General features: G+C 38.0%; 1 protein-coding gene across 1 annotated transcript in view; it reads left to right on the forward strand.

Moving 5' to 3' along the window:
- Melk (maternal embryonic leucine zipper kinase) overlaps window positions 1-13635 on the forward strand; it is a 112908-nt gene that overhangs the window by 38721 nt on the left and 60552 nt on the right. The window contains exons 9-10 of the mRNA XM_013026582.1: window positions 3083-3151; window positions 4844-4942. Coding sequence (XP_012882036.1) covers window positions 3083-3151; window positions 4844-4942 — 168 coding nt within the window. The remainder of the gene's footprint in view (window positions 1-3082; window positions 3152-4843; window positions 4943-13635) is intronic.

Raw genomic sequence — 13635 nt, forward strand, 5'->3', positions numbered from 1 at the left:
AAAAAAAAAAAGAGAAAACAAAACAAAGCAAAAAACAAAACAAAAAAATCCAACCACAAAAACAAAAAGGAAAGGGTCTGTCATCTTGATAGACAAGTGATGCCATGTTTTTAGTTTAAATTTACTTTAAGTCATATTTTCATTTTTATTAATTGTTAAAAATTTTTTTCTTCACTTTTGTTTTCTTTGTGGAACTAGAGCTTGAACTCATGGCCTTGTGCTTTCACTTGGACTCTTCACTTACAGCTGGTGCTCTACCACTTGAGCCATACCTCTACTTTGAGCTTTTTACTTGTTAGTTGGCAGTAACAATTTCACTGTGAACTGTGATTCTCAGATCATAGCCTAGAATAACTAGAATTACATGTGTGAGCCACTGCCACTAGGCTTCTTCACACTTTTTATTATCATCAATTATTGTACAAAGAGATTTCATTTAGATATTTCCAAATATGTACATTGTACCTTGATCAAATTCTTTGCCTCTGTCCTCCTCATCTCCTCTCCCCCTTCCCAAATCAATTTCAATAAGGTTCATTTTTCCATTTTCACTCAGGTCTATAAAGTATTTTGATCATATTCACCGTCTTTTCCTTCTGTTTGCCCTCCCATTAGTTTTCCAAACCCTGGACAGGACCTGATTTATATTCCTGTCATTCATTTTCCCACTTATAAGCTCTTACTTGGGAATTGGTTGGCATGGTCTTTGCTCATTTTCTTTAGGAATATATGCTCTTAATCTCATTCATTCACTTACTAAAAAACATTAATTGAGCACATTTTACATATGAGGGTCAGTGTTCTAGGTGAATAAAATAGCAAAAAATCTCTGATTAAGTAGCTTATATTTGAGTGTAGTGAGGCAGAAAACAAAATATGACAGAAGTAATAAGGACCGTGAAAAAGATAAGGTAATAAGGACTATAAGGCACATTAGGAATGGTTGTGGGGGTGTGATTATAAACGTGGCTAAGGGAGATTCCAGTGGTATATTAAGTGGAGGTCTGAGGAAGCACAAACTCTGCCTATATATGCCAAGAGCTGACAGGCTGAATGAACAAGACCCCGAGGCAAGATTATTTTTCATACCTGACTGTAGTTTGTTGAGGTAGGGGAGAGTGAGGTGAATTTGAGAGTAGCGAGGACTTGAGTAGATGTAGAGGCACAGACCACAAAGGGCCTTGGAGCCAAGGTAAGAAATTTGAGTTTCATTCTGAGGTGAGGAGCCATTGGAGAGTTTTGCATAGTGAAGTAACATGATGACTCATGTTTTAAAAGAACATGGGTAGTTGTGAAACTGCACTTTGGGGGATAGGTCTAGAATCTGGGAGACAAGTTAAAAACTTTTTGCAGCAAGCTGCTTGAGAGATGCTAGTGGTTTGTATGAGCTTATTGGACAGGTAATGATGAGTGATTCTGGATATAGTTTGAACATAGAGCAACTAAACATTGATGAATATGGTATGTGAGAGAAAGTTAGTTGATTCATATTTTTTGCCTGATTAATTGGTTGAGTACTGTTGCTATTTATTGAGATGGGGAGAAATGTGAAACAAAGTTTGGTGGCAGTAGTGCCATTTTAATGATGTAAGACTTTTTTTTTTGTCGGTCATGGGGCTTGAACTCTGGGCCTGGGCGTTGTCCCTGAGCTCTTTAGCTCAAGGCAAGTGCTCTACCACTTGAGTCACACAGCACCACTTGCGGTTTTCTGGTGTTTAATTGGAGAGTCTCCTGGACTTTCCTGCCAAGGCTGGCTTTGAACTACGATCCTCAGATCTCAGCCTCCTAAGTAGCTAGGATTTATAGGCATGAGCCACCAGTGCCTGGCAAAACCTTTTTTTAATGTGATCCAAGCATGTTGTTGTTGTTATTATTATTATTATTTGTCATTTAGGCAGAAGGTGGTTTTCTTCAATTTATTGTTAATCTGGTGGTGTTTTGCAATACAGAAATGTCAAGTTTTAATTTAGTCATGTTTTTATAGTTTTTGTTTGTGGTCATGTATAGAAAAAGTCCAAAAATAATCATCCTTGCTTTAAGTATTTTTTTTGGGGGGGGGTTCAGTCGTGGGCCTGAACTATGGGCCTGGGTGCTGTCCCTCAGCTCTTCACCTCAAAGCTAATTTTTTTCTGCTTATGTGGTGCTGAGGAATCGAACCCAGGGCCTCATGCATGCAAGGCAAGCGCTCTACCGCTGAGCCGCCTTCCCAGCCCTGCTTTAAGTATTTTTATGGTTTCATATTTGCATTTAATTTGGATGAAGTTAATTTTGGTGTATACTGTGAAGTACAGTTCAGCCTTAATTTTTCTGAAATAATTACCTTGTTATCCTTGCATTGTTAAATTTGATACCTGCTATGAGAAATTATTGTATCATTTCCTCTGAATTCGGAAGAAAAGGAGGAGTGTGTGGCAGGCTCTGTAAAAGAGTATTTTAGCATGCATTAGGACTTAACAATGGCCTGGTTTTATCTTTGGTTAATGGTGTAGTGACCATAATTTTAGTACAGTAGGTTGTAGACATTGTCTCCTAAGTCTCCTCTGTACTCCAAAACTGTATTTCACTTAGAAAGGTGCTTTTATCAGTATATCACAATGATTGTGAATTCTCCATTATGAATCTTATGATTTTAACCACAACCTTAACCACAGTCTTGTCCTGATACTAAATATACTTTTATATTGCTTCATGTGCCAACTGGCAATTGCTATGAGTTATAAACTCCAGTGTGTGTTGGTAATACAAATTGAATACAGTGATATATATACATACATATGCTGTCCATGTAATCATACTATGGATTCCTAAGCCCTGTAACATTTATGTTTTACACTATTAGTTTCTCTGTGCTTTAGTCCTTCTCTGATATAAGGACAACTTAGGTAATAGTAGGATTTAGTTTACTGGATTTTTTTTTCTTTTAGGTAGTGGATTTATTATTATAACAAACTTTTACTGAATCTTATTGTTAGGTGAAGTCGTCAAACTTAGAATTAAATTTCTAGCACATTATACCTTAGAAATTGGTCTCAAAGCTGGTTAAACCTAAATCTCTTAAATATTTTCTTTGCTTTTTTGGTAGAGAGGGAAATATGATGTTCCCAAGTGGCTCTCTCCTAGTAGCATTCTGCTGCTTCAACAGATGTTGCAGGTAAACTTTGTTATTTAAGTCATAGAAATCTGCTGTTATTAGTTTGGTCCAACTTTTTTTTGGCGGTATTGGGGATTGACCTTAAGTTTGCAAGGCAAAGTGTACCTCTGTTTACTTTGGTTATTTTATGTCCAAGCTGGCTTGGGCTGCGATCTTACTTGTGTTTCCCTGTGACACTAGGGTTAGAGATACCTCCTCCCAGCCAAAGTGCTTCCCTTATAACTGGGAAGATAGATGTGGCCCACTGTGCTCAGCCATTGATTGAGATGGAGTCTCATGAATTTTTATACCTGGGCTGGCCTTGAACCTTATCTCCCAATCTCTGCCTATAAAGTCCATAGGATTACAGGCTTAGGCCACCGTGCTTGGCTTATTTGATCCAACCTTTAAGGTATTTATGGACCTTTTATTTGACTATTATCTGTTAGCTTGAAAAGGATTCCATTTTATGTATGTATCTTGAAAATATTCTCTACTAAATCCTCTCAAATTATGATGTAAACCTGTTTTTCTTTTAGATCAGGACAATGTCTTTGTGAATATGAATTTTTTTTACTTTGTCTTGAGCATTGTCTATTTTCTCTAACTGGCTTTATTCTACTCTCTATCCTTTCTTGTTCCCATTCTTGCACATTAGGTGTAAAATAGATACTGAGTGAGTTGATGTCTAATTGATTGGGCCTTTCTCAAACTAGCATGTGCCCCAAATTGCCAGATGGTTAGATGGTTGTTAAAACACAGCTTGCTAGACTCCCTCTCTCCAGATTGTCTTTCAATAGAACTCTGGGGCATGACTGAGTATTTGTATTTCACACAAGCTCCAAGATGTTGCTGATGCTCTTAATCTTAGGGCCATATTTTGAGAATGACTCAGTCAGTGGAATGAGGGTGAAAGGAAGGAATTCTGGAGTCTAGGTATCTACCTTAACAATCAGCGTACCTACTACCTATAAAATGGTAATGTTGTAAGTATGAAATGAGATTGATAAGAAACACTTTGAAAATATAAGTACCTTTTTAGAGCAGTTTTTTGTTCATTATGTATTCAGAATATCTTGCAGTTTTTCCATCTATTAAGCTTTCTCTTCTTTTTATTCAAACTTTACCTCAGGCTCACCCACCTTGATTAAGTAGGGCCAGACCACCAAATCTCCATAATGAGATTGAAAATGCCTCACTCTTTCTTCTTGACTCCAAAAAACTTAATCTTTGTTGATTAATTTTTCTCTCCTCACATTTGAAAAGTACAAATGGAAAAGAAAGGTATGCTTTTCAACTTGTTCTATGTGATTGTAAGCTCATTGGAGGTAGAGATTGCATATTCAGGATGAATGCCCTGCATGGTGGCTGCTTGAATATTAAATTGGTGAATATTTCCTGTGAATAGGTTTTCCAGCAAAAAGACTATTACATCATACAATAGATTGACTGAACTTCATGAATAATGTCCATACCAATGAAGTTCATGTTTGTTAAACATTTATCTTCCAAGCCTGTGTTGGTTGCTATAGTTTTCTTGCCCCTATTACCTTTTTGAAAGAATTTATTCCAAGGCTATTTTAAGGTCTTTGACAGCGTTTTTGTGATGATAAAGTTTACATCTGTTTTGGTGCATTTTGGGTTCTCAGTGGGGAAGATGTTCTGTTGTGTATTTGAAATGTTAATCTCTAGCTTCTTCTTAATGACCACTAGGTGGACCCAAAGAAACGGATTTCTATGAGAAATCTGTTAAACCATCCCTGGATCATGCAAGATTACAACTGTCCTGTGGAATGGCAAAGTAAGAATCCTGTAAGTAAAATGAAATCCAGTAAAACTTTGTTTCTAAAACTTGATGTGACCTACAGTGATATGGTCTAAATGTAGACAAAAATGCATTTTGTAGATTTACTCATCAGATTGGTGTTTGGAAGATTTAGAACTAATCATATACTTGATTGTTAATCTCTAGGACAGTGAGTAGTTGCTTTACCTAAGCCACAGGAGAATCACCTGGGATCTTAAGCAATGCCTGTTCTCATACTGGAACACTTACATGAGTACTTTTAAAAGCTCCTAGTGTTTCATTTTTAGTTGGGATTGTGAACAAGACTCTGAGAATCTTGAGCAAGTGACTTAAATTTGCTAAACCCATTCATTTATCAGTAAAATGTAGATTTAATCAATTTTGCTTGCCTAATTAGTCAGGACATTATTTTAGACCTCACACATTTTAGTCTAAGGACCCTTTTAAACACTTAATATTTATTAATTTAGTAAAGGCTAGCTATGGTGGTATATACACTTATAATTCTCAAACTTGGGAGATTTCAAGTTCAGGGCCAGCTTGAGCTCCAAAAAAAAAGTAAAGTAGTAGTAGTAAACCTGCTACATACCACAAATAAATTTATTTGAAAATAAAGTTAGCAAAAAAGTGGCATGTTTTCTATCTTCTCAAACTTCTGGTTTTGTTGGTATTATGTTGGGAACTTCACCTCAAGCTTTTTAGACAGGTACTCTACCACTAGAGCCACAGTTACAGCCCAGCCCAGGCCCAGCCCAGCCCAGTTTTTGCTTTATTTTTCAGATAGTCTTGGATTTTTCTGTCTGCCACCCCCACCCCACCTCCCCCAGGCCTTGAACTGCTTGCTGTTTAGCTTTGATCACAGGCTATACCTGGATTATTTGCTGAGATGATATCTTGTTGTTTGAGTGTTTAGTTTTAAACATCTTAGCAAAGTTGGGGCCCTGATTTAAGCCATAGTACTGAGAGAGAGAGGAAGAAGAAAAGGTGGTGTTTTGCCAACTGTTTTTACCTGGTCTGTCTCTGAGCTACATTTCTTTTGATCTCTACCTCCCAAGAAGCTGGGATTATAGATATCACTCACTTGCCTGGCTAAAATTTCTTTAAGGTCTGGTTTGGTAGAAGATACCTGTATAGTCAGTTGCTTTTTCATTAAGTCTGTTTTGATGTTACTTTGATTCAAACATGAATAAAATTTACCCGCATGCAGATATATAATAGGAAAAAGGAGAAGTATTTTAGATAAATCATTAAAACTTGACAAGTTTGTTTTCTTAAGGATTAGTTGCATGCAAAATCTGAAAACATAACAAACTTATAAAATCCATAGTCTGTCCATTAACTAATTTTCTTTGTAACATGTGATTTGGAAAGTACTTGTTCATTGTGTTGCGCAAATCTTCCAGGTGGTAACACAAATATATAATACTAACAAACAAAAGAACCCATATTAAGTATTGGAAAGCCATTGGTTTCATGGTGGCAGATGCAAGTTTTCTAAAATGTTATTTTTGCTTGAAAAACTAAATTGTCTCTTTGGCAATAAGTATACAAGTACTGTTACTTAAATTTCCTTAAAATGTCATATTCACTTTGTTTTTCTTTTATATACTATCTGCTAAATATTCAAGTCTAAATAATCACAGTTGGTTGATACTCTTTCAAGTGAAAATCCTGTTCTTTGCAAAAAAATGGCTAGTTGAGCTTGTAACTCAGTCACACAGATTCTTTTCCTCTAGATTTGTATCATATTTTGGTCTGCACTGTGGATACTTGGTATTTTGTCACATGGAATAGTAAAAGCACACATACTCTGGTTGAAATTTAAAGAAATTAATATTGTTTACTGTTTCATCAAAGACTTAGTAGAAATACCTGTTTTTGAACTGTGAGTGCATAAGAATGAATACACCATCTTTGGTACCACTGGGTGGATTTGTAACGAAGTACAAGTTTACTCATTGCTTTTGGGCCACTAGTATAAATGTCATCACTATGAAAATGGAAAAGATTTATTTATTCACTCACTCATTCATTTATTCATTCATTCATTCCAGTGTTGGAGTTTGAATTCAAAGTCTTGTACTTGTTAGGAAGGTGCTTTACTACTTGAGCCATGCCTTCAGCTCTTTTTACTTTAGTTATTTCCCAAATAGGAAATACTTGGAAGTAGGTTCAGCCTATCCTATTTAGACTTCTTATATGGCTGGGATATAGTACATGCTACCAACCAGTTTTATGGTTGAGATGGGGTCTTACGCACTTTTCTCCTGGGTTAGCTTTGTGATTTTAACCTCCCAACTAGCTATAGGTATGAGCCTCAACACCTGGCATGGAAAATAGTTTTAACCTTGAAAGCCTCAGGAGCCTGTCTACCATATTTTGCAAATGACCTAATACATATGTGAAAGTACATGTAAAAAAATGCTATTTGGTTAAACAGTTAATTTAATATTCTTCCCATGCCAGTGTCTAGAAAATACTTACATATTATATATGTAAGTTATATATTATACATATTATATATTATATGTTATATTTATTATGTAAGTATTACATAAGAAAGTAAATGGCACTCAAAAAATTATAGGTCCCATGTTTTCCCTCATATGCAATAATTAGAATACGTCTAGGATAATTTTATCAAATGAGCAGAAAAGCCCAAAAGCTATATACATATGAACATACAAGATGATGCTAAGTGAAATGAACTGCAATCTATGGACACAAGAGGTCTTTGTTGTTGTTGTTTTTAATATTCTACATGGTTTTTTGTTTCCTTTATATATTCTTCCCTCTATGGTATATCCCCTGTTGTCACTGTACTTGATTTTGGTACCCTACATCTTGTATATACATTTATCTAAGGGGGCGGGGAGGGGAATAACAAGCCACAGAAACAAGGACACAGCATGACCCATTGCAACAGTGAAACTCACAAGACTGTCAACCCCTAAAGCGTCTCCTATCCCTGTCCCCCTAAACCTGGTAAATACATGCAACACCCAGAGTGTGGGTGTTTGAGCAGTGCACTGTAAGGTCCAGGAAACTGCTGTGTGAGATAGGTGGTGCAAATGCATGTCTTCAACCATCGGGGGTCATTGTTTCCCCACATGTGGAGGGCTGTTCATGCCTTTTCAGCCATGGTCCTAATAATCCTAAGGATAGGCTATGCTATTGTGATAGAATAGATACCTAGATGAAGAAAGTCTGATTTTAACAACCACAAAGGTTTTGTATTATTGTTATTTTTAACCTGAGAACAGTATAAAGTTTTAGATTTTTTTTGGCATAGTATGAAGTATAATAAAGTTTTCAGTTTTCCCAGAGTGTACAGTTTTCTTTCATCTTAATATAATTATTGCTGCATGTGGTAGCACATATCTATGATCCCAGCCATTCAAAAGGCTGAGGTAGGAAGATAGCAAGTACTAGGCTAGTCTGATCAATATAGCAAGATCCTGGCCAAAAAATAAAATAAAATAAAAAATTAATAATGGGGCTGGGAAGGTGGCTCAGTGGTAGAGTGCTTGCCTTGCATGCATGAGGCCTGGGTTCAATTCCTCAGCACCACATAAGCAGAAAAAGCTGGAAGTTTGAGCCACAGCACCAAATGGCGTGCTAGCCTTGAGCTGAAGAGCTGAGGGACAGCATCTAGAGTCCAGGCCCCATGATGAAAAAAAAAATAGTGAAAATTTGTTGAGCACTTAGAACAATAATGCCATTATAATAAGGGTTCTATTTATTTATTTATTTTATTGTAAAGATGCTGTACAGAGGGGTTACAGTTACATGACTAAGGTAATGAGTACATTTCCTATTGAGCACTGCTACCCCCTCCTTTGTTTTTCCCCTACCATCCCTTCCCACTCCACCTTCCCAACTCCTTTTCTCTCCTTCCTTCCCCTCCCCCCCCTCACACTCTTTATATATTACATGAAAGAGTAATGTAGATTGAACTGTTGGGATAGTACTTTAGGGGAGGACAGTCCTGGGACTTAACTCAGGACCAGGGCACTCTGCCTTAGCTTTTTGCTCAAAACTATCACTGCACTACTTGAGGCACAGTTCCACTTATGGCTTTTTGCTGGATAATTGGAGATAGGAGTATCACAGACTTTATTGCCTGGGCTGGCTTGGAACTAAATCCTTAGTTTCCTGAGTAGTTTGGATTACAGGCATGAGCTACCAGCTCCTGGCTTAGGGTAGTACCTTTAAGTTAGGCAGTGGGCTTGATGTTTGTTTGTTTTTTTAACTGTTCTAACTCATTTATTCCTCACAGAATCTCTGAAGTAGGTACCTTTAAGTTAGGCAGTAGGCTTGATTTTTTTAAGAGAACTTTTCTAACTCATTTAATCCTCATGCTGTCTCTGAAATAGATAACTATTGTTCTGCCATTTTGCAGATGAAACAGCTGAGATTTTTTTTTTCTTTTAGTTTTAGGGATTGAACTCAGGGCCTGGGGACTGCATCTGAGCTCTTTTGCTAGCTCTTTACCACTTTGAGCTACGGATGAAAAGTCTCATGGGGACTTTTCTGCCCAGGCTGAATTCAAACCATGATCCTCAGAGCTCAGCCTCCTGAGTAGCTAAGATTTCAGGCACAAAACACCAGTGCCTGGTACTTGAGACAGAATGTTTAACTAACTTGGTCACACTTAAATGACTGGGAAATGTCGAACCAGGATTTGTACCCAGCCCCAGTCAGACTGCAGCATGGGATAGATCTGATAGCTCTAGCTCAGGGCCTGATCCTACACATCCTCAGTCTTAGCAAACATTGCTTGTCTGACCTCTCCTGGAGCAGAGTCATAGAGAGGTGGCGTTGTGGTGTGTGTGTGTGTGTGTTTTAAAAAGCTCTAGGCGAGCAATGAATATTGTCAGTCTTAGGCAGATAACAGTATTTTTTCTGAGCATTTTATTACCTCTAATATGGGTATTTTAATATCAATCTCCTGTGCACGTTTGGGTCATGTGTTGCCTTTTATAGAACACCTTTACATATTGGGTTACTTACCTAGTTTACCTGCCTTACAAAGCTGTTGAAGGATATATTATTTTTTTAATTAAAAAATTTTTTTTTTATTTTTGGGTCCAGTTGTGGGGCCTGAACGCAGGGCCTAGGCGCTGTCCCTCAGCCATTCAGCTCAAGGCTAGCACTCTACCACTTGAGCCACAGCGCCACTTCCAGCTTTTTTCTTTTTGCTTATGTGTTGCTGAGGAATCGAACCCAGGGCCTCATGCATGCAAGGCAAGTGCTCTACCACTGAGCCACCTTCCCAGCCCCAAGGAATATGTTATATATAGAAGAACATACAGAATCATTGTTGCTTTTTGAAGTGCTAGCCTTTTTCTTTTAGTGTTTTGTTTGTGTTTTACTAAGAATGAACTATAAAAACGAATTCAGATTTACATGGATATTTAAGGCATAGATGCTGTAATAACTCTGCACAATCTCCTCATGTCATTTTCATGCACAGCTCTAGTACCCAAATATTGTGTCAAATGGAAGTAATAATCAGTTCCATATTTTTGTAGCAGGCACGGATAATCCAAAATAATTTACTAGTTTGGGGTATGCATTTTTCCCCCAGTAGCCTAACTTGAGTGGGTGAGAATTCAGAACATACAAAACAAATATTGAGCTGGGCGCTAGTAGCTCAAACTTATAATCCTAACTACTCAGGAGGCTGAGATCTGAGGATCATGTTTCAAAGCCAGTCTGCGCAAGAAAGTCCATGAGACTCACATCTCCAATTAACCACCAGAAAACCAGAAGTGGCACTGTGACTCAAGTGGTAGAGTGTTCACCTTGAGCTGAAGAGCTGAGGGACAGTGCCGAGGCCCAGAGTTCAACTCCTACAACTGATTAAAAACCAAAAAAAGTATTGAGCTTCTTTGGAAAACTCAGCTTGAGGTAGTAGTAATGATTTTCAGACCTTGCTATGTTTGTTTCCCTGCTTTTTTCATTCTTTCTAGTCTAGGAGGTCAGTAGAACAGCTAGTACCTCTCTTCTACCTTTCTCTTCTTTAAGATCCTGCAGGGAACCCCAAATATGTTTCTCTTCACTTGAGCAATGATGTCATCCAACTGAGGTTAAGATCATCCAGATGAAGGAATCTACAGTTCTTTGTTTTTTGTTTTTGTTTTTTGGTCGGTTGTGGGGCTTGAACTCTGGGCTTGGACTCTATCCCTGTGCTCTTCAGCTCAAAGCAAGCACTCTACCACTTGAGCCACAGTGCCACTTCTGGTTTTCTAGTGGTTTTATTGGAGATAAGAGTCTCATGGACTTTCCTGCCTGGGCTGGCTTTGAACCGTGATCCTCAGATCTCAGCCTCCTGAGTAGCTAGGATTACAGGCATGAGCCACCAGCACCTGGCTAGGAATCTACAGTTCTGGGTCAAAGTAATAGTTGGGGAAATTTCCACAGTCCAAGCAATACAAATCTTTGTGGTCTCTACTTTCCCTGTAACCCATGAGTTTGTGATTGTGCCAGCTGATAGTGCATGTTTGTTTGTTCGATCTGCTGCAAATTGAATGGCTTAGAAACAACAAACATTCATTTTTTTTTTCTTTTTGTTGATTGTAGAGCTTGAACTCAGCCTAGGCACTATCCCTCAGCTCTTCAGTTCAAGGCGAGCACTCTACCACTTGAGCCACAGTGCCACTCTGGTTTTCTGGTCGTTAATTGGAGATAAGAGTCTCACGGACTTTCCTGCCCAGTCTGGCTTTGAACCAGGATCCTCAGATCTCAGCCTCCTGAGAAGCTAAGATTATAGGCGTGAGCCACTGGTGCCAAGCTCAAACATTTATTCTTTACAATTCTGGAGGGTAAAAATTTCAAGATCAAGGCACTGTCCCATTTGGTGTCTGGTGATGACCCACATTCTTACTCATAGTTGGTTCCTTTGAATTACATCCTTCCATGGTAGAAGGGGTGAGAAATCTCTTTGGATACTTTTATCAGGGTACTTGTTCAATTCCAATCCTACAGATAGATCCCTCACATAATCTAATCACCTCCTAATACTATACCACTGATGGTTAGGTTTCAAGATAGGAATTTTAAGGGAGTTTCGTTCAGATCACAGCAAGGTCCTTTCCTAATCTTTTCTAGTTTGCTCCCTTTTTTTTATAGTGAGATGACTTTGTCTTGAGCTCACTGTTATAGGTGTGGTGTCCTGAATAAGGGAAGGGCGTGATATTGCCCTGTCTTGTTCTGGGTAAACCTCTTTCTTATATTTAGTTCTAAATATCTCACTTTGAAGGTTGGTACTAATCTGTGGTATGTATTATCAAAGAAAGTGGCAGAATAGTGAGGATTCTTAATCACTAAAGCAGGTTGAAGAAACTACAAGAGAATACTTGAAGAGGAAAACTGCCTATATTGGAATATACAAATATCAATAAGGTTCTAATATCAAAGAGGAAACAGAATTTTGCATTTTAGTAAAAATAGTTAACTATTTTTAAAAGCCCTAGTTTGTTTTGATGTATTAAATGTGTCTATTATACATTATTCAAGACATATATGTCTCTAAGCACTCTTACAGCTCAGAGAGGTGTGACATATTCAAGGTCCTGTGGTTATAAAGTGATGTCACAATTAAAAATGAGGTTTGTCTCTGATCGCAAAGCCTGTTAGCTGTCAGGCTGCACTGATTCACAGTGGATAGATATCACAGGGACACAGACCTCAGCAACAGGGGGAAGCTGGCCGTCCCAACTGTTCGGAGTTCCCTGCAGAGGAGGACTTGAAGCAGAAAGTAAAACATCACTTCCTGGGGCTGTTGTGAAGAGAATGTCTTACTTTGGAAAGATGAACTTTAAAATAACATTCCTTATGGTTCTCTTTACATGTAATCTTTTGGACTCCTTTCCAGGTCCATCCCAGACCATTTCTGCCATTTATTCTCAGTGATCCTCACTCAGTTCATTACTGGCCCCATTTTTAGTGAGGTCTTATCATAGAGGGATCTGAATACCAGGATTATTTCTGTCTTTAAGTGAAATTAAATTTATATAGGAAGTCTTAGTGTTTTTAAAAATTACATTTTGTTATACCTTCTGCATGATTATTCTCGTTCAACATCTATGGATCATTGGACTGATAACTTCCCTGATAACCTGAGATGTTCATACTACAAGTCTGAGCTGCTCTTATGATTTGAACAACCACTAATTTTCAAGAGCTAGGTGACTGGTGTTTGATGAAAATGCCAATGCAGATTTTATAGTAGGGGAAGGAGTAAGGGTCTCTTTTCTGCACAAAAGCACCGTAACTACTGATCAGGTAGTGTGAGGATATGACATGGGAACTAATCTTCTTCAGGTGTTCATTGTCATCTGATTACATCTTAAAAAAATTAAAAGGAATAGTGAATTGAGAATTTAAGTCATACTTAAATTAACATACTTGCCTAACATTACAGAGGACACAGTAATATAAGCCTATAAGTCCTAACTACTCAGGAGGCCAAGATCTGAAGAATTGTAGTCTGAGGCCAGCCTAGGCAGAAAAGTCTGGCAGCCTTCATATTGCAAAATAACCAACAAAAAGCTTGACTCGGGGCTGGGAAGGTGGCTCAGTGGTATAGTGCTTGTCTTGCATGCCTGAGGCCCTGGGTTTGATTCCTCAGCACCACATAAGCAAAAAGAAAAAAGCCGGAAGTGGCGCTGTGGCTCAAGTGGTAGAGCACTAG

The sequence above is a fragment of the Dipodomys ordii genome, unplaced genomic scaffold (genome assembly GCF_000151885.1).
Source record: "Dipodomys ordii isolate 6190 unplaced genomic scaffold, Dord_2.0 Scaffold95, whole genome shotgun sequence".
Classification (NCBI taxonomy): Eukaryota; Metazoa; Chordata; class Mammalia; order Rodentia; family Heteromyidae; genus Dipodomys; species Dipodomys ordii.